Raw genomic sequence first — 20,731 nt, forward strand, 5'->3', positions numbered from 1 at the left:
TCAAAACCCAGATCTCATTCTCATCCGGGGAATTTGGAGCTCCTGGCCAAAGGGAGGATGAAATCCCACCTGAGACATGGGCAGAAATGCTCCACAGTCACACTTAGGGGCAACATCCAAGTCCAAGCTCTAACTCATTTGGACTGGGGGTAACTACCTGGTTTTGGTAACTACCTGGCTCAAAGCAGCCCTCATCCAGGAGGGCCCATGCTGCGGCCCCAGCTGCCCAGCATGCTCTGCTGTGGTACCCCACAGAGCTTCCCAGGCAGCAGCATTATTCCCTCCATGTTAAACTCTGTAAGAGTCCCCAGTGCTCTTCCCATGGGGCAGTCCTGGTGTTGCAGAAGGCTCCTCCCTGTGGGGCTACAATGGGAAGATCCATCAGACAAAGCACCTCTCTTCAAGCTGCCTGATGACAGATGTTCAGTCAACAGAGCAGTGGGATTGGCAGAGCACTGCAGAAGCGCTTTATAATTCCTGCTCCTCTCCTCCTTGCTCAGCCTCTCCTGGGAGCGAGGCGATGATGAACGGTGACATAACTGACTGTTCCCAATCAAGGTAATGTAAGTAATGACAGCTGACGTGATTCCTGGAACGTGCAGGCGCTACTGGCCCACGTGCCTTGCCTACCACAGGCAGCACCAACAGAGCTTGTGGAAGGAGAGGAGACCAGAGCATAAAGTCTGGCTGGGGTACAGGGGAGAGAGTCCCAAGACAAGAGGTTGTCTCCATACCAGCTGCAAATAACTCATTACATCAGTCTGCAAACAGAGCAGGAGCCAAGGGGAGGTGGATAGCATCTATGTCATGGATCAAACCCTTCCTGGCCTGTGTACAATGCCTGCCCCACACCTGGACACCACACCAGAGTGACACCCGAGACTGCAGCACCCCTAGTCCTTAGGAGGTGGTGTGTGGGGGTCTTGCTTGGTCTCTCAAGGTTCAACAAGGCTTTTATTGCTCCAGCCCTGCCCCTGCTCCCCCCATCATCTGTGACTATCTGGAAACAGGAACATTACGTCAATAACCCGGACCTCACCTCTCCATGCAGCTGCTGCACAGGCAGAACTATGTCATCTGAACTCAAAGCAAGGGGGTGCAGCAGCCACAGATTGCACACATGGGTGTTCAGAGACTCACAGAGGGAAAGAAAATACTGTGCAATCTCATACCCACAGTCCTCTTCCAGAGCCTTGAAATTAGCAGGCAAATTTAACATGCAGAGAAACGACCGATTAATAACCCAGCATTGACTTAAGAAGACCCTGAATAATACATAGTGCTTGTACATGGAAGGGGAAGAAGTCAAGTCCTTCTGCCTGTCAAGTGTATCTGCCTCCCAAGCACCGACACCTGATGAAAAACCTCCCTGCCAGCCACACACAATTCTAAGCAGCTCTTCAGAAATGGCTTTTGTTAAGATGAACAGCAAAACTTTGCAACAAGTTAGGCTGGCACTTGCACAAGTCCAAATACGGTGTTATTTTAAATGCAATTAGTACTGCCTGTTAATAAAATACCTTTACACTCACCAAGCAGAGGATGCCACTGAGCATTTGGAGCCTTAACCATGAGGCTGCCCAAATCTCTCCTCCACCCTGTCTGCACTGCAATCTTCCCAGCAGCTCAGCCACGTCAAGAAAAAGTCAGATCCACATAGACAAAAGACTGGCAGAAGCTCAGTTGCGGGTGCTGGGCTCCACCACACCATAATGACAACAGATGAAGCTATGAATGAACTATTCCCTTTCACAGCTTGATTCCAGCTTCTGGTGTTTAATGCTGGTTTTGGTGTGAGCCACTTGAGCAGTGGCATCAGTATCCCTGTGTGGTGCTGTCAACTTTCCTAAATAATGATGGCTGGAGAAAAATTTGCTCCCTTTTTGAGAATATTCCAAACCAGATCTAGCAGGAAATGGTGTTTACCTTGGCAACAGCCGTTTTTGTGTAGGGACTACATATAAAATGCCCATTCTGAGAGGGGTGAAATGCTGCAGAGCACCAGGGATTTGTGTAGGTAGCATCAGGGAAATACTGTGTATCTCAAGTGCTTTAATTTTTGAGATGGGGAGAAAACCTGAACAGCAGCTCAGGCAGAGGCTCCCAGAAACTGGTCTGGTTCTGACTCTTGTGGCTGCGTGACCCTCCTGTGCAGCCAGCTCACGAGGATGCTGCATGGATTTAATGCCTGCAAAGCAATTTGAAAGTGAAAAGCCTCACAAACAAGCCTTGTGGCTGAAGTCCAGAGGCAGGAGAGATGAGATCTAATTTCTGTTTCAATCTTTGATATGGATTCACAGGAAAATCATCCAATCCTCCATGCCTCAGTATCCCCACAACAACATCTGTTGAGTGGTATGAGCCTGAATTCATTCATGTCCTTAAAAAGCTTTAACATCTACTACCTGAAGACCAAAGGACCATCACTACATACAACATGAGCTGTGTACAGCACAAGGTCAGAAGGCATTTTAAAAAGAAGCCGCCCAGTGCAAAACATGATGGAGAAAAGTGAGCAGGAAACAAGATTTGCCTTCTTCAGATGTAAATGAGTGCCAGCTAGCAGCAGAGCTCCAAAGACACCCATTTTAGCACCAAAAAGAGTTTCTACAAAGGGACCCAAGAAAAAAATGTGATAAACAGGTTCAGTTCTCAGAGTTTGATTTCCAGAGTAATAAGCACAGAAACTGAGCCCAAAGAAAAGATCTGTATTAGAATCCAAATCCAATCATTCTGATAATAAAGAAAAGACATCTGAACTGGTGCAGAACTATTTCCAGAGAGAAGTTTGTCTCCCCATCCCTTTAACATCCTGCAGTGGCTCAATGGAAAAATAACTTAAGAAGTTGCAAGTTTGGTCATAATGTGTAAAAAGCCCCTGAAATGCGACATCATTTACTCTTCTGTGGTATTGCTCAGCAGAGCTAATAAATCTTGCATGAGCAGAGCTGATTCTAATTTTCTAATATGAAAAGGCATTTGGATTGAGAGAGAGGGGAAGATAAAAGTGATTGAATCTCCAATAGCCCAGTGTCAGTGACAAGAAACATCCTGCTATGGACCCCAAGGAAGAATGGCTCCCCCTCCTCCCTGAACCACAGGCACACTCACCTGCTTGCACATCCAATTCTCCCTGCTTTCTGCTCGCCACGTCTGAGTCTCCCCTATTGACAGGACGTGGTTTTAAACACAGTTACACAAGTTATCATTTCTGCCTTTTGATCAATCTGAATTTTCAGGACAATTACCCTCTTAATCAATGATTGCTATCAGCAGCCCCTTGGATTCCTCACCAAGGCAATCGTGCCGCCGGGCAGACAGCGTGTGCATATGCAATGAAGCTGGGGGAGGCACAAGTCCATCTTCCCCTGACGTAGCCATCGCCTGAAAGGGTGGAGAACTGTGAAGGCCACTTCAAGGAACACCTGACTTAAAAAATAAGTGGAGGGAATGAAAAGGGACGTTATGTGAGGCTAAACATAACATCGAGTTGAAAAATAAGCCAACTAACCCAAGAGATTTAACATCCACTGAAACCATATATTTAAGAGCTATCTATAGCCAGTACTAACCATTCCTAATGAGGCTAATAAAGTCAGTTTCCAATTAGAAACTGAAACACTAGAAGAAGGAAAGGCAGAGAGGCAGCTTTTAAAAACCTCTGAAGACGTGGGATTTGGATATGGGGCTTTCTTTATTTTTTTTTCCGTCAGAAATTACTTAATATCACCAATATGCCCCTAGGATTTACACACACAAAGCAAGCCCCCCGCTGCTGTTCCCTGGCAGGGTATGTGTTTCAGTAATTGATGTTTGCACAGAACCTCAGCTCTTGGAGGATGTGGCTCCTTTGAGGCATCTCAGCACCACAGAAACATGGCCTCAGATATTTAGACACCGCAGGAAACCTCAAAGCAGGCAAAACCCAATTGCAGGGGCTGTGGGCTGGCTGGGGTATAAGGCTTGGGATCCCTGCTCTTGCAAGAGCACCACTAGGCCGTTGGCAGGTTCATGACACTTGGCTTGTGTTTCCAGACGAGGGAGGGCAAAGGAATGCATGGCTCCCACACACACATCTCTCTGGGCTGCTCCCTGGACAACCTTAAGTGCTTCCCCATGGCATGGGACTCTTTAACACAGCATTCTGCCCAAAAAATACCTCAGCCAGACCTAGGCACCATTGTGTCTTCCAGAGCAGGTCAGCAGGTACAGAGGCTGCATCTTTTCCCAGGCTTGGAAAGCATCCTGCACCTCTCATGTGCTGTGTCAGCAGAAGGGAGCTTTGGGACCTGGATGGCAGCAGGAAAATGCTGCTGGAAAGCAGTCGAGCTCCTGCAGAGGAAGGCATTGTGGTGGCTTCACCATTTTGACTACCAGATCGGGCTGGCAGAAAGCAACAGAGGCAGCGCCAGGTGAGGCTCGTGGGCCAGCTGCCTTTGCAGGCTGCTGGCTGGAGGAGCTCTCTGAAAGGCACAGTATTTCACTAGCTATTTTGCATGGAGAATTGCCGACCAAAGATATCCCCACTGTGTACTCCAAAGCAATAAAAATAAAAAAAAACCACAAGAAGAATTCTTTAGGCGGGTAATGGGCATTTTATTCCTTTTTATGACACTAAACATAGGCAGCTGGCATAATTACACCACAATAAAGGCATAATGTGCACCTAGCAGAACAAACTCATACTTTTGATAATTAGGCAGAGCAAACACAGTCTGGTATGCAGTCACATGGCTTTACTGTCTCCTGGATGTGTCAGAGCCCCTGTCCCCACAGCACATCAGCCCCATTCTTACAACTGGATTTAGCTGGGCCCCATAGGGAAGGCTGAGCAAGGAGTGTGCCGCTAGAACTCGCCTGCATCAAGAGGAATGACCGTGCACCTGCACTGCTTAGAGCAGACAGTCCATGTGCAGCTCCTGGGAGGTTGCTGGAAACTGTGTGTGGCAGAGTTACCAGTAGAGAATCAGTCACCTCTTGATCAGCACGGACTGTCCCCACAGGGGAAGGAATGGTGCAGCAGAACCAGCTCCATATGGGCAAAACATGCATGGTACACTGGCAAAGAGAGACCCAAAACACAGGAAAGACTCAGAGCTGTGTCTGGTTTGGCTGCTCTGGCAAAACCAGCTTCTTCTCCCTGGAAGGGCTGAGCAGAGGTGTGGGGACACCCCTCCACTGCAGTGGCCAAATACAGTTGGTGCCAAAAAAAGGCAAGAACAGAATGACATGTCCCAGGGAGGCTGAAAGACCTTCACCTGCAGAAATAAAGGTCCAGTCTGGACCTGCTGGAGGCTAGCAATTAGCTCTTTGAAAGTTTTGTGCTACCCTTAGTCCTGGTAGACCTGCCTCCTCCAAAACACACTGTCGGGCAAGAAGTGCACTCCTCTGCACTGCAGCTGCAGCATCCACACAGGACAGCTCTACCCTGAGTGAGGAGCCAAGGCAGAGATCCCAAACAATCTCTCAGATATTAACAGCATCAATCAGGGCCAGGCTGACAGGGGTTACCACAATGGGAGAGCACAGAGAACAGGCTTTCCTGAAACTGGCACAAACCCATACAATAAATATCTACAGTTTGTTTAAAAACACATCTGCAGGTTGCACACAGGAGGAGCACTGGCAGAATAGTACACTGACATTTCATCTCCACACCACTAAAACCATCACGGATGTCAACCAATGCTTGGAGGAGAGACAACAGCTCAACTACACTCCCTTCTGCATGGTTTAATGTAAGTCATTTGCTTTAAGGTATTTTGAGTGCAGTGTTGAAATGCCAGTGTCCTGGCTCAAAGAAAGGTGAGGTGAATGGAGCTGATCCATCAGCCACAAGTGGGACCTTCAATTTCAGCTGTGGATAGGATGTCCAGGAAAACATCAAACAACATGATTATGAGCTTTTGCAACACAACATTGAACACAAGGAAGGAAAGGTGCATGTTTGTCAGTAAACAAAAGCATCTTGCCCCACCACACCTACTGACACCCAGAAGGGACTGCTGAGAGCTTGATGGGTAGTGAGCAAGCTTGGGAATGACCATTTGCTCAGGAGCTTTATGCCCTATAAAGATGGCAGCAGGACTCATGAGAGCACCCAAGGAGAAGATGGTCCTGGTCTTTAGGAGACAGTGCCTAGGCAACTGGGACAACCAGTCACTGTGGGATAGACCCTGGCTGGGCTCATGCTCCAAAGTGATGAGAACTGCCCTCCCCAGCAGGCTACAAAATAAGAGAAATTTATGCCCAGACAAGGGCAAAAGATGTGTTGTTTTCTAAACAAAAGCAGATCATATCTGTAGACTTTTCAGCCAGTTCTTAGAAAAGCCACTTTGATAGGTTCAATCCTGGGCTGCAGGCAGAACTCAAGCACGGAAACCTGCAAGTGGAAAGAGCAAAAGCCAGGATGAAGCCAGAAGTGCTATGGCAGCATGGGGGAAGGGTGACAGGAGACTTTTAATCCTAACTCTGAAATCAACTTCCTTAGTAGCCTTGGGGTTCTGAGGGATTTAATTAATTAATTTAATGAGTGTGAAGTACTGCAAGTTATTAATATACAAATTCCACTACTGTATCTCCCATCTCGCTGCTCACCATCTCTTGGCTGCTTTATACTGAGCCCACAAGAAGCCAAAGCCAAGCCCTGGTATGCTTCTGTGCAATGGGGCAGAGGCTGCACACCCACACCTTACCAGCCAAGACACCAGTAGCAATGTCCCAACCCTTTCAGTAGGACAGCGCATCACACACGGCACAGGGCACCAAGAACATCTCATTAAATTAAAAAAAAAAAAAGGAATAAAAGTTCTGTTCTGTTCTTCCCACTTACAGGTAAGCCAATAGCTACCATAAACCTGCCTGGTTGCTGGTGGTGATGGCAGTAGCCACTCTCCCTTTTGTAGCTATGCTGGCTTGGTAGGACAATGAGGACCAAACGAGGTAGTGTTTTAATCCCCAAGGCTAGAAAATCTGATAGCCAATCATGCCTTCCTGGAGAACTGCAAAAGCCTATTTTCATGCTCCTACATGGAGCTCCTGTCTTTCAAATAAATGCTGAGAAAACCAGGTCTTTTCCCAGGCACTGGGCAGCTGTGCTGGTACTCAAGTAAAGCTCCAGATGAAGGACTGGGATGCAGGGATGCTCTGTCCCTTGCCTTTCCCATGGGACTCTAGGAAAGGCCATTTTTCACACATTTGTGCCTTCAACCCCCAGCTCCTTCCTCAACCTGCAAGCAGCAACCAGACCCATGGAACAAAGGTCTGAGCAGTATGTTTAACCTCAGCAGCAGCAGACACACACAGCCAGATGGAAACCAGGAGGCTCCTCGGTAAAGGGGACAGATGTTAAATCCCCAGCACGGGGATTGCAGGCACAGTGAGGTGCAGCTGAGCAATCTGGCACTCAGCAGCAAGAGCAGCACACAAGGTCTGAGCAGCTGCCCTTCTGCCTTTTGCCTGCAGCTAAAACAATGTGCATAGAAAGAATCACAAATGCCAACCTGCCTCCAACCACTTGCATAGACAAAGATGTTTTTGGTAAAGTGACCATGGCAGTGTGCTCAGCAAACTACTGCTCAGAATTTCACTTAAAAGGCAAATCTTTTGCCCTGGTTAAAAAAAGGCTCAAAGGAAAAAAAAAAAAAGCTCAAATTCTCCTCTCTGTTTTGTCCAGGAGCTGCAGGCTACACGAGGCCAAGGAACATAATTGTGCTCCTCAGTTTCTCTTGAATCAATACCTTCTGACCTTACCTGAGAGCCCTCTGTATTACATGTGGCTACAGGAGTCCCTGGTTCTTACCAAAATAATAAAGTCTGCCTTGGGATTTTCCTAGTGCAAACATCTGGGACTTGGGCAGACAGCATCAGGAGGGGGGTGGTGACTGTACATGGCACCCAAGGGAAATACCCCTTCTTTCCCTGCTCACTTTCTCTTGAGTTTCAGTGATGTGTCCCAAGGAATGCAGACAGCCCATGTCCCAGTGCAAGGGCAAAGGAAGTAGTATCATAGCACACAGGGCAAGGAGGAGGGGAGAAGTGATGACTGACTGTCTGCTTCAAGGCAGGACCAACTCTACCCAAACCATCCCCATCACATTCTTCTGAACTCACAAGAGCCAGAGGTTCCATACTCCTGCTGTCATCCATGGGCACTGCTTACTGATCTTCCTGCAGCAGGTGAGGATGTAGTTGAGAGCCATACACCAAAACCAGTCAGAAATTGAGCACTTTCATTCCTCAAAAACAGTTTCTTCTTAGTCTTCTCTAGGCTGAATATCCCAGATCACAGAAGCAATTAGGTTGGAAAAGACCTCTGAGATCATGGAGTCTAACCTATGACCTAACATCTCCTTGTCAACCAGACATGGCAGACTGCCACATCCAGTCTTTCCTCAAACACCTCCAGGGACAGTGACCCCACCACCTCCCTGGGCAGCCCATTCCAATATCTGATCAACCTTTCTGTGAAGAAATTCTTCTTAATGTTCAACTTAAATGTCCCCTGATGCAGCTGGATCCCCTGTCCTCTAAATCCCTCATTCTTCCTCTGGAGGTCATGTCTTCCAGTTCTCTGACCCTTCTGTTCCCAGGCTAAGATCAGGCTGCAAGACACCCTGCCTAGGAAAAGAGGTGAACTTTAACATGCACCTTATGCACTAGCAAAAGAGAACGTAGGAGAACCCCTGATGGTAAGGAAGTTAAGGTGTGTGTGAGGTGCCATGAGAAAACATGCAGCATAGCTATGAGAAGGACAGAAGGATGGAAGGAAGTTCCAGGAAGAGCTTGTTGTTAATAGGACCAAAATACTAAGGCAACCCCTTTACCCTGGAGTAGATCTAAGTAGCTTCCATATAACTTACATGAACCCTCAGGGGATCACATCTTTCCTGTCTCTTTGTACAGACACAAGTTCCACAGAAAATTGATCCTGTGTTTTGATGATGTAATTTACAAAAAAACCACAAAACCAAAAACCAAAGGAGAGGGAAACACAAAATAATTTGATTTAGGCAAAAATGGATACTCTATTTCTGCCCTCCTGAGATGGGCATGTTATCATTCAAGTCATCCAAAACCAGTGAAGCCTCCATGCTGCATCTAGAGCCCCTCTCAGCTGTAGCAAGACCAGCTCCTGAGACTGCAAGGAAAGGAAATGAAATGTGAGGCTGGGATCATTACTTTGAAACTATAAGCTCATGCCACTGAGCCAAAGCCTGTTATATTGACATGGGTTTGTGTCACCCAGCAGCAGACATCATTCTCTGTCTCTGCCTGCTCAGTTCCCCTCCTCCCAGGACAGCTGGCAGCACGGTCATCCACAATGCTCTGCAAAGTCTAGCTACAGAAAGCTCCCAACACCTTGCCCAGCACGTTAAGTTATAGGACCGAGCTACTTCCATCATGTTTGGAAGCTGCTGGAAAAGCACAAAGTGTAGAGGAGTAAATAGCAAAAACCTTAAGTTCCCTTCCCTGGTACAGAGAGCCCAGAGGGAGGTGTTGTTTAAAGCCTCCAATGTTTAAAAGTCACTTTTTGTACCTCTGCTGTCACAGAAGTTACTTTTACTCTGTGTCTCCAGTCACCAGCTTAGGCAGCAACTCTGAGGGAGGGAGACAGCCTTGCCTGGCAGTGAGTCCCAGGCTGAGAACGTTGGGGGCAGAGCCCTGAGCAAGAACAACTGTCCATGTAGCCCACATGCCGTGCCTGTGCTTTCTTTGTTTTATGTGAAAGAGGATGTCAAAATCAACCCTGATGATTACTCTGCATTATGTGAGCATTCTACTTTAGCATGTATTGCCCAACCCTTGGTCCATTTGGTTACAAGTTGTAGGGAAACTGAGACCTCAAACCATGTATTCTTCTAATGAATCCAGGAAGACAAAAGGAAAAGACTGCCAAGAACTTCCAGAATCGCCTGCCTATTGGTTTTCCTTGGAAGTACGTTTTTACTCAGCACTCCTTATTAAGTAAGAAAGGAAGGACAGGTTGCTCTGCAGAAGGACAGAAAGGGCTGCTCCTTTAAGGCCTCTCCTGGATGCCCTTTCCCGTTGAGATGACTATCCTCAACTCCCTCCTCATCTCCCTCCCTTTGATTTAAGAGTTCCTCTCCTGGCCCTGACAGTAAGGTATTTCTGTCCCACAGATTATAACTCACTCTGGGCTATTATTCAACTCCCAAGCCCTGGCCCTGCTGCATTTAGTCCAAACATAATATCCTTCATGCATATATTATCTGTCTCCCTATTATCTGGAATCATTTCGGAATTAAATTTCAGTCCCGCAATATTGGCTTGAAGAGCGGCTCGCTTTATGGGCTAGTCAAAGGTTAGAATACCAATCAAAATAACACTGCCGATGCAGAGAGACATTTTAATATTCCAAAACCCGGTAATTGTAAAAGGACATAATATTTTTTCCCTGATTACCCCAAAGGCAACACATGTTAACAAGGCGAGGGAGAGAGTGAAAGAAATTTCAGAGTTCAGACAGCTGCACGACAGATTTAAAGGAGAAGTCGTGGATGGCTGCTGGGCTCCAGCCCCGGAGCAGGAGGGCTCCTCTGACCGTGCCAGAGGTGCTGTGTTGCCCAGGATGCTTCCCCCTCCATTCCCAGCGTTGTGTTCGTGCTGTCTGTGCTTCCCAAGCCAGGAGCCCTTGAGAGTGCTCCCACTGCAAGGGAACAGAGGCCAGAGCTGTGCAGGACGGACAGGCAAAGATCATCACGGTAGAAGAAACAGTCACAATCAGCTGGCCTGACCTGCACAGGCCACAGCACCGCCCCAAATTCCTGTCTGAACCACAGCTGTTGTTTTTAGGAAAAAAGCCTTCCCTCCTGAGCTGGATTATCCACCACAGCCCTCGGTAAGTTGTTCCAATGGTTAATTACCCCACACTGTAAAGATCTGCACCTAAATTACCTTGCTTTGGCTTCCAGGAACTAGAACTGTTTATGCTTTTGTCTGCTTCCATGAAGGAACCTCTTATCACATCTTGGCTCTTCCTTTAGATATTTGGCAACTACAGCCCCTATCCTTCCTTCTCTGGTACCCTAAACGGCTCCCAGGGTTGTTACTGCATGGCGAGTGCTCCTCAGGTCTTGCAGTTCTCATCCAGTCTTCAAGTTTCTAGAATTCTTTGTGATGCAGATGGAATCCAACATCCCACTGGCCAAACCAAACCCAAAGAAAGAAATGATCCGGCCCCTTTGCTCCTCCTCACCATTGCCTGTTTATAAAGCCAACAGTAGCCACCTTCTAGATGCAGTATCTGCACATGTTATCGAAAATAATTTTTATGTTTTCTTTCAGGGCATTGACAAAAGTGTTAAATACAAGAGGTCTGAGAAATAGATCCCTGTGGGACCCCACTAGGAAGACATGCACTCCATGATGATTATCCATTTACAATTAAATGCTAGGAGCTGTCAGTTTGCTCTTTCTTAATCAATGTAATGTGTGCCATGTTGATTTTGTATCACTCTTGTTTCTTAATCAAAATGTCATAAGGTACCAAGTCAAATGCCTTCTAGAAGTATATTACATTGACATGGTTACCTTTATCAACCAAACATGTATTCTCATAAAAAAAATATCAAGTTAGTTTGAAAAAGATCTAGTTTCCATAAATCCACATTGATTGGCATTATATTACCCTCTTTTCATTCTTTATTAATCAACTATGATATCTGGCTTTTCATTACTTTGCCCAGAATTAATGTCAAGATGATAGGGCTATAATTACTTCATCGGTCATCCCATTTGCCCTTCTAAATTACTGGTACAACATTAGCTTTCTTCCAGTCCTCTAGAACTTCCCCCATGTTCAAAGACTTATTAATAGTCCAGGGCATCTCAGCCAGCTCTTTAAAACTCCTGTAACCAGCTATGCAAAATGCCAACCAATTCACCACTTGACTTGTGTCAGAAAATTGTGTTGTAACAGCAAACCTCTTGCTCAGCAATATGGCAACCTCTGCCTTTCTGTAAATACAGAGCAAAGTATTTATTAAACACAGTCATTTTGCTGTTATAAGCAATTCCTTCCATTTCCTTCCAACTATGAACCAGTGCAATTCCACAGACACTTTCCTTTCCTCATCTCTGTGAAAGAGATATCCTTACTTCCCTAGCCCTGGAGTCACACTTCTCCTTGTGTTTCCTTTCACAACCTCTCCCATTTCTGCCCTCTGAGCCTTTCCAAAGCCAAGAGCTTCACTGATGGGGCGAGGAACCAAGCAAGCCCAGGTCCCACTGAAGGAAGGTTTGTTTGACAGGGTGTCAGAACAGGCACCCATGCTGCAAACCAGCAAACCCTGGGCACAGTTCTTCACAGTTAGGAGGCAACATTTATTCACGTGCTTGGTGCTCTGGCCGTGAAGCACTTTGCCTGAGGAGTCCTCCTCTGGCATTTCTAACCTTACCAGGCATTTTTATATTCCCTGCAGCCAGTAACTCAATGAACAGGAAATTGATAACAATCACTCTAAGTCCTCAAGAAGTTAGACCCCGCAAAAACAACTTCCAAATATATGGGTTAACAAATAAACCATTTCTCACCCATTTCAATGATCTTCATCTAAAGCACTCAAGACACTTCAGCACCAAGTGCCCGAGAAGTACTCGCAGCCCTGCCTCCCACCCCAAAGGCAGAAGGAATTGTTAATTCAGAGGAGAGACAGAAAGCTGTTAGCAAATCTTTGTTTATTTAAGATGTGTTTATTTCTAGTAGCCAAATATTAACAAAAACATCCTATTACATGCTTCCTCTGACAGATTTCACAATGCAAGTAGGTGACCTTAATATATTTGTGGATGTGTATTAACAGTTTGCTTCCAAACAGGAATATCTGCAGATCAGTAAAGGCTGGCCCTGGAAAAGGCCAGCTCTGTGCACAGCCACAGCACCCCAGCATGGTCACACTGTGCTCCCCAAGACTCTGTCAAGCCTGTTTCATCATGCCCAGAAAGGGACAGCTGCATTCCTCCACACACATCATTCAACTCTTACCTTTCATAAAAACTCCCCTGAATTTCAGGAGGATGTCAAACTAAGACCAGTGTTCTTTCACTCCTAAAGCAGCCACTATTACTGTATCTAAAGACATGCTGCACCCTCTGAACAGAAACCAAAGATGGTCAAAAATGCCAGGAGAAAGGGACAGCTCAGTGATGGGTATGAAGATTGTCTTCTTTTAAAAAAAATAAAAGAAATATAATTTGAGAAACAAGGAATAAAACAAACCCTTAGTGGATACATAAACCACTCATCTTTTAATTGCAAAACATCCAGAGAATAAATGGAAGACCAGGAAAGATAGTGCACACATGTTAAGAATTCCACAAGCCAGTTCTAGAGTCACAGAGCCCACAAGTGCCTTTGTGCAAGCCCTCCAACAAGTTTTGCTGTGCTGGAAAAGACAATTCAGCAAGAATATGACTGAGGTCTCAAATCAAGACTAACACCATGAAGAAGAACTTCACACAATGCAAGACCTAGGTCAAAGAAAATAATCTGACAATAGGTTTAAAAGAAACAAAGGGACCTGCATTTTCACACAATGTATGAGTAAACAGAGTATAATTGATGCATAATTAAATAGCAAAAGTCATTGCCGCAGGATGCTGTAGAAACTGAAAGCATGAGCAGATTCAGAAAAGGGTGTACAAGTTTCTGGTAGACAGACTTTGCTAGATACAGTGGTCTAGGGACAGCTCCCAGTTCTTGAGGAGACAGTTGCTGGGAATCAGAGAAAGCTGACTCAAGCCATGCTCTTCTTGTTACACCTGGCCTCTGGCATAAAGATCATCTGGGTTACATATTTGGTCTGGCCATTTTGATACCCTCATCATCTTTCTAACATTCTTCTTGCACAAGCTCATTGTAAGAAAATGTATCTTCACCTCGCTTCTTCCACCTCCTCCCTCCTTTAAATCACTCTCCCTTCAGTGACATGCTCCCAGCCAAATGTGCTGACAACTCCTATGCTTGCGGGGTTTCCCACTCCCAGGCTCTTGGACACCCTGTGATTGCAGGCACTGTGTCCTCAGCCAAACACAGCACTGGTTCCACCCCCATGGGTGAGGATTCATCATGGGACAATGCTAACCATGCTGCTAGCTCTAGTGGGACCTGGAAAACAAACCACAGAGGCTCCTGAAAGAGCAGATGGCGCACAAAAGAGAGTTCATCCTTGTGTTAGAATAAGCAGTAATGGGTTTACCCAGGCTACCTGAGGATACTCTTGGGGCAGCAGCTTGGTTGTAGCTTGCTAGCTGCAGCAGCTTTCCATTTTGCATAAATCTTGACCCATGGCCTCCTGCTTTTTGCACACATTACTCCACTGGTGCCCCTCTCTCCTGACATGAAGCCCTCTCTGTTATTTCCACCCTGAGTATCCAGCTCCAGTGATGTAGCTCAGGTTCTGCACCTCAGTCCTAACCCACGGGGCCTCTGCAGATCAACATGACAGGTCCCTAAGGAGAACTGGCAGATGGGATGGTGGCTCTCTATTGAGATGGTTTAGGGGGATATCTGAAATGTTGCAGCATTCAAAGAAAGCCTCCTCTGCTTTCTGCTCCCCTCCCACAAGGCTGAGCTAATCGAAGTGAAGAACATGATAAACTCTGTGCCCCGAGTCAGCTCTACACTGACAGTTCACCAGAGATACGAGATCGCTCAGTGACATTAAAAATGTCAGCAAACACCGACCAGGCTTGACAGAAGGTATGCATTAGCAGGCTGGGGGGACACAGGGCAAAGAAAACTTCAGCAAACATGGTCAAGTGCACAGGCAGCTTTTCCCCCCCATCTCCTCCACAGAAGGCTTTTTTACAGATCCCAAGACACTGGCCACCACTGCAGCAGTCAGATGTGGAGCTCACCACCACCTGAACGGCCAGATCAATCCAACAAGGTTTGCCTGAGGCAAAGTAATCATGACAGCTACTGGGGGCAATTCCTGTCTCCAGCTTGCCCGAGAGGCAGGTCTTGGAAATTGTGAAAGCTGCCTGCAGGCACAAAGTTCTCACTTCAACTGCTCCTGCAGCACAGCAGTGGAAAGGGATGTTTATTGGCAAATGAACTCTGAGAAAGACTCTCTCACCACTACAGGAAGAAGATCTGCTGAGCTCTGGGGCATCCCATGCTCTGGCAGAGGGAGTCCAGACAAGGATTGCTTTTTTAAATGATACAAAACAAGAGACAAAGAGGACCTGAAGCTGTGTGTGCCTTGGCAGAGGAATCTGGAACCTATTTTGTTGCTACTGCAATACACACAAGTACACAAACTTGTCTGTGTGTAATCCTACTTCAGCATTGCCTGGTAGTTGCAGCAGGAGCTCTCTAATTCAGACAGGTCCTCTTGTTATCACTGCTCATAAGCAAAGACTCAAAGAAGATCCAGCAGGTGCAGGTGGGGCCATCCTTCAGGAAACTGCTCTCTGTCATATGTGTCTGTTTTCTTGAGATCTGAAACATTCAAGTCTCTGCATTATCCATGACCTAGAAATCGTCAGTTTCACACTGCAAGCCCCACCCACCCTCCAACACCTTCACTCACTTCATGGATCAGGTCAGAGGCAGATTCAGCTTAGGAGGTATTTCTAAGTCAGGAATATGCCAGAGGGAGGGGAAAAAGGCCACCTGAGCTATGCAGGGAAGAATGGAGGGGCTAGTTGCCTGTCCACTCCTATCTGTCTCACACCGGGAGCTCATTCAATAGAGACTGAGTCTCCACTGGGTCCATCTGCCTCAACAGAATTAGTTACCTAGGCAGGCAATTCTCTCTTGTGAAAACACACAGGCAGCTGCCCCACAAGCACCTGAAAGCAGTGCATGGCATAGAAGGATCACCCCAGGGTAAGAGTAAGTCCCAGGAGAAGCAGCTCTTAGGCACAAGACAGGAGAGGCCTCTGCTCTTCTCTGCAACATGGGTCATTTCCCAGAGGGACACAGGGTCCCTGGAACCATTCTGTGTTCAAAGGGTGTCAGGTATTACAGTGTCAGAAAAACTTCATTGTTTTCAAGGGACTAGAGGGGCTGGAAGATCAACATTTCTCTCTCACATCCCCTTTCCTGCACAATCTGAAGGAGGTTGAAGTTTACTTTCCAAGTAATACATATGCAGAGGAGGACAACCAACCCACATGCCCCCATCCTACATGCTCAGCATATGAACCTTTCAGGGAGCTGGCTAGGGGAATATTTCACTGTAACAACTTCCCTCCTGCTCCTGCCTTTAGCTCTGTGCTTGGGACTTCATGGATGCTTAGCAGCCCTCAGCTTAGTATCGCAGTATTTGCTGACATGCAGTACATGAATGCTCACCTTCAAGAAGAGACATTTGTCTGGACATCTACATAATGAGGAATCCCAGCTCCTAACACACTAAATCCAGAAGCCTTGAACTATGGGAAAGTGCCATAAGTCATTCATCCTGAGGCTCAGAGGAGGAGCATGGCTGGATCAACCTACTTCTTAGCAAACATCCCAGTACACAGGGATTTCTTTTTTTTTTTTTTTTTGAGTATTATTATTCTGCAGCCATCAACCTGCTGGTTATATAGCTGCTATCCATTCACCGGAAGTTTAGTGAACTTCAAATGGCGATCATTAATGGTCACTGAACTGCAGAATGCCCCAATGTGCTTTCAGATTTCATTTACCAAGGACCAGCAATCAGCCAAAAGATTTGCTCTGACAGCAGGGAAATACAAGACCCTTTGACAAGTTCAGCCAGGAATGTGCTGCCAGCATCCCTTGTTAAGTTCATGTTCTACCCTATTTGACGGAACAGATCATGCAAATTGTCCTTCTGCGGCCGCTCAGCCTGTCACTCACGCTTCCATTTAAAACAATAAATAAATAAAAGAACAAAAGAAAAGCCCGCAAGAACAACGAGCTGTTTATAAGAAAATTCGCTTACTGAGACCCTTAATTACCAGGAAAAGGCATAGAAACCCAAATAAAGCACTAAATTGGATGGGGGAAGGGAATCTTACTCATCTAAAGGTTTACCCAGGAGGGCCAACCCAATTTCTCTTGTGCACAGACTGCAGCCTCCTCCCTCACCCTGTTCCTGCTTGTAATCACACTTGCTCTTTCCTTCCCACTTTGGTTTGTGACTTATGGCATCACTGTGTTTTTCTGTGCAGAGGAGCAGCTGTGCCAGGGGTCCTTGTGGATGCACAGCATGCTGCTTCTTAACCACCCAGTGAAGGTGTGCAGCAAAAGACAAGGCGCCAGACAGTGCTCAGTCCGAGGCATTTTGCTTAGCAAAGTGATCACTGATCTCTTAGGTGGATATGCTGCTGAGACAGCTCCCTTTCCCCTTGCCACAAAGAGAAATACTGATTTTTATATTGGAGAATTTCCACATTTATTAACCGGAATTTCATCTGACGGGAACCATGCTCCTAGGAGCCTTATATGGCTGCAAAACAAAACAAAGTCAGCAATACTGGTGACAACACAACCTTCACTGAAAAGGGGTCTCACAGAGTCCCAATATTATGCAGATATTGCACTGTGCCTGCCACAATGGGATTCTCCCCAGCTGCAGAACACATCCCATCAAGTACAGTAAGACTCTATTAGAAGAGATACAATAGGGAGCTGGAGGACTCGCTCAGCCCAGCTTCTGAGAAAATAACTCATTTCAATGCAAAACAGCAGTAGTTATTAGACACCTCCTTAAAGAGGAAAAGTGAAGGACAAGGGGAGGAGGGAGACAGGGAGATAGAGACCAAGGCAGTTTGCACAGAAGTACCTTTTTCAGATTAATCCACTGTTTGAAGTAATCAGCAACCGGCAGCCCTAAGTACTGGCATTGTCCTGGTAACCTGTAAGAGAGAAGAGAGAGCAAGTTTGATTTAATCAGTGCCTTGACAACACAAACTCTGTTTTCTTAAGTGCATTTTGTTCAGAGATGGAAAAGACTCTCAAGTCTGCTGTAACATCATGCTGCACATCAGAAACACTATAGCTCTTGGCAAAAAAATCTCATGAGAGTACAGCTTGGCTTAAGACTTGCATACATCCAGGCTGCTGAAACCTTTTAGACTAAACACTTTGAACAGTTCTGTACTGAGCAGCACTCAGCTCTTCTCCACACTGGCTAACACACAAACACAACTGGAGTATCTAGGCTCTCCTTGGTTAAGTAAACCCATCACAAATCCCTGCAAAACCATCCTGCTCTGCCAGCAGCTTACAGGGCAGACAGAAGGACTGACAATTCACCTGTCATGCCCTGGTGCTTCTCCATTTGGCCTTTATGGTTAAAACATCAAAAGAGATATAAGGGAGGGAAGGAGGCACCAAATCATTCATTTTTTTGGACAGCAGTGGTGAAAGGCTAAGAAAGCAGAGGCTGTTTTCCAAGCAGGTACTTGGAAGAAGAGAGCAGACACAACTCTTAAGATACAAGGTGGTGCACACTGTCTCATTAGGGATGTGAGCACAGCAGCCAGAGCTGTGAGCACACAAATTGATTCTCCCCCTTCCTACAGCAAGCCAATGGAATAGGGCTCAAAACAAAACAGCACCAGTAAGGGAGGTGGGTTGCCTGAAGGGACAGCAGCAGCTCAGGAAAGCTGCTTCTCCCACTCAGTGCCAATCCCAGTGTGTTTGCAGGGGAGTGAGGATGTGCCCCTCATCCGGGGAACGCTGAGTCGCAAACCGTGTGGCTCCAGCCAAGCCTGTGCAGGGACATGAGTTATGGGAGTATTTCCTGGCCACTTTGATCTGATCAAGAGTAATTGATGGATCTTGTTCATTCACATACTGCTGAGCATGCCTGGGGCACTGGTCACAGGATCTTTAAGTGAAGCAAAGGAACATCCCAAATAAATATGTCAACTAAATAAATGACTAAATTAGCACTGTTTGTGCATGTTAAAAGTCACAACCCCAGGAATCAGCTTTTGCAAACAGAGAGGGTGGGGAATCTCAACTTCCTCAGGCACATGGGGGCTGTAGGAGGAGATTGTAGGGGAGGAGGAAAAGCTAGAAGTGCCAGCATCAGCTGATCATGTCCAGGGCAAAGTCTTCTCTTGCTCTCCAAGGAGGAAAGCATGAATAGTCCAGACTAGCCTTCAGACTCAAGACTGAAATACAGGAAAAAGCTCTGGTGAGAAGTGGATACAAAGTAAACACCCCAAGGGGCACCATCAATATCCCAGGCAGTACCTGAGTGGTCAAATCCTTTGGTGAACAGAGAAGCATCTCTCCAGACATTTCCCGAAGTAAGGAGATGAAGGAGCCACACAGATAATGCACACGCAGATAATGTGAGAGCAAGGGTAGTGCAGGACCAGAGCAGTCTGGTCTTGGTGACTCCTCCATTTCGAGGCAAAGAAAAGGAAGGAAGCTGGGAAACATATCCAGAGGAATCTCCTGGGAATATGTTGTCAACAGAGCCAGCACACACTGGGACCCACCTGTGTACTACCTTTGCCCTGCTTAGGCTAAGAAAGTAAGAGACTTCCTGTGCCACAGTCAAATGCCTGGTCCTGAGAAGATGTACATGTGATGATTCAGGACCAATCATTTAAATCATACAAACACATTTGAATAAGAATGTGGAAACTCTTTGAAAGCAGGAAGGCTATCAAAAGAAGGAGCTTGCAAGGAGCAGGGCCACAGCGATTTGCAGGGCAAGTAGTGCAAGTTGACAGCGCAGTCCCATCCCTGGGCACAGCTCATCTGACACCACTGTGCTGAAATAAAGCACCTGGAGTCACTCTTCACAATTGCACATTGCCACACAAACAGCAGCCTGGCCCATGCACTTTACAGCCATTACACAGATGTCCATGATGTCCCTTAGTCGAACAGACCCAACCAGCCCCAAGCAGCATGCTGAGAAAGCTCTTTCTCCAGGAAAGCTGCTTTTTGCTGGTGCCCAAATAAAGAATCACAAGAAAAGAAACCATCTAAAACAAACAACTGGTCTAAATAAAGGCACTTGATTAGCTCAACCTCTTTCAGTCTGCTCACATTTAGCTAGAGAAGATGATAACAGAAGTTAGCAAAAGGTATGTTACAAAAAATTAGTTTCTCCTCCAAATCCAAGCGGCTTTCATTAATACAGGTCTGAGCCTAGCTCCACTGAGAAGAAAAATTATCCATTTACCTAACTTCTGGATAGGGCCCAGAAGAAGTGAGAGCAGCATTGTTCTTGTTAGCCAGAGGAATTGACAGCAAACCACCCATGCAACGAATGACATCTAAAGCACTGCCACCCCTGTGGGACCAAAAGGCCCAGCAAACTGGACAGTCTGGTTCTATTTTCACCCTGAGACTGATGGCAGAGTGCCCTGGGCACTGGACAGTGGGTCTTTAATTGGAGAAAATAAATGCTCCAAATAAATATGTCAACTAAATAAATGACACATTTTTGCAAACAAGTAACAACCCCAGAAACTGCCTGTGAAGCTGCGTGACCTCAGGACATTCCCCCTCCCCCTCCAAGCTTGTGCTCCCCTCATTTCTTGTCAGATCCAGAGGGGCTTCAAGTTTTTCAAGCACCAAGAGACCAACACTGCTGTTATAACCTGGGCGAGCTGTCAGCAGCACAGACCAAAACATAAGTCTATCCCTGAGCTGAAAGGTGCAGTCCTGGTGGCTCCAGGCCACTGGGGTCACAGCCACTGAGCAAGGATTAGCAAAGGATTGCTTTATGGGTCTGGCCTAGTCTGAATATACAGCACTCCTGGCACAGGGAACCAGGGG

The 20,731-nt window shown here is 46.5% G+C and overlaps 1 protein-coding gene across 1 annotated transcript in view; it reads right to left on the minus strand.

Moving 5' to 3' along the window:
- The window catches only part of ERI3 (ERI1 exoribonuclease family member 3), a 118,465-nt gene that overhangs the window by 58,252 nt on the left and 39,482 nt on the right, over positions 1-20,731 (minus strand). The window contains exon 5 of the mRNA XM_031058730.1: positions 17,766-17,838. Within this exon, the coding sequence (XP_030914590.1) occupies positions 17,766-17,838 (73 nt within the window). The remainder of the gene's footprint in view (positions 1-17,765; positions 17,839-20,731) is intronic.

The sequence above is a fragment of the Geospiza fortis genome, unplaced genomic scaffold, assembly GCF_000277835.1.
Source record: "Geospiza fortis unplaced genomic scaffold, GeoFor_1.0 scaffold333, whole genome shotgun sequence".
In the NCBI taxonomy this organism is placed as follows: domain Eukaryota; kingdom Metazoa; phylum Chordata; class Aves; order Passeriformes; family Thraupidae; genus Geospiza; species Geospiza fortis.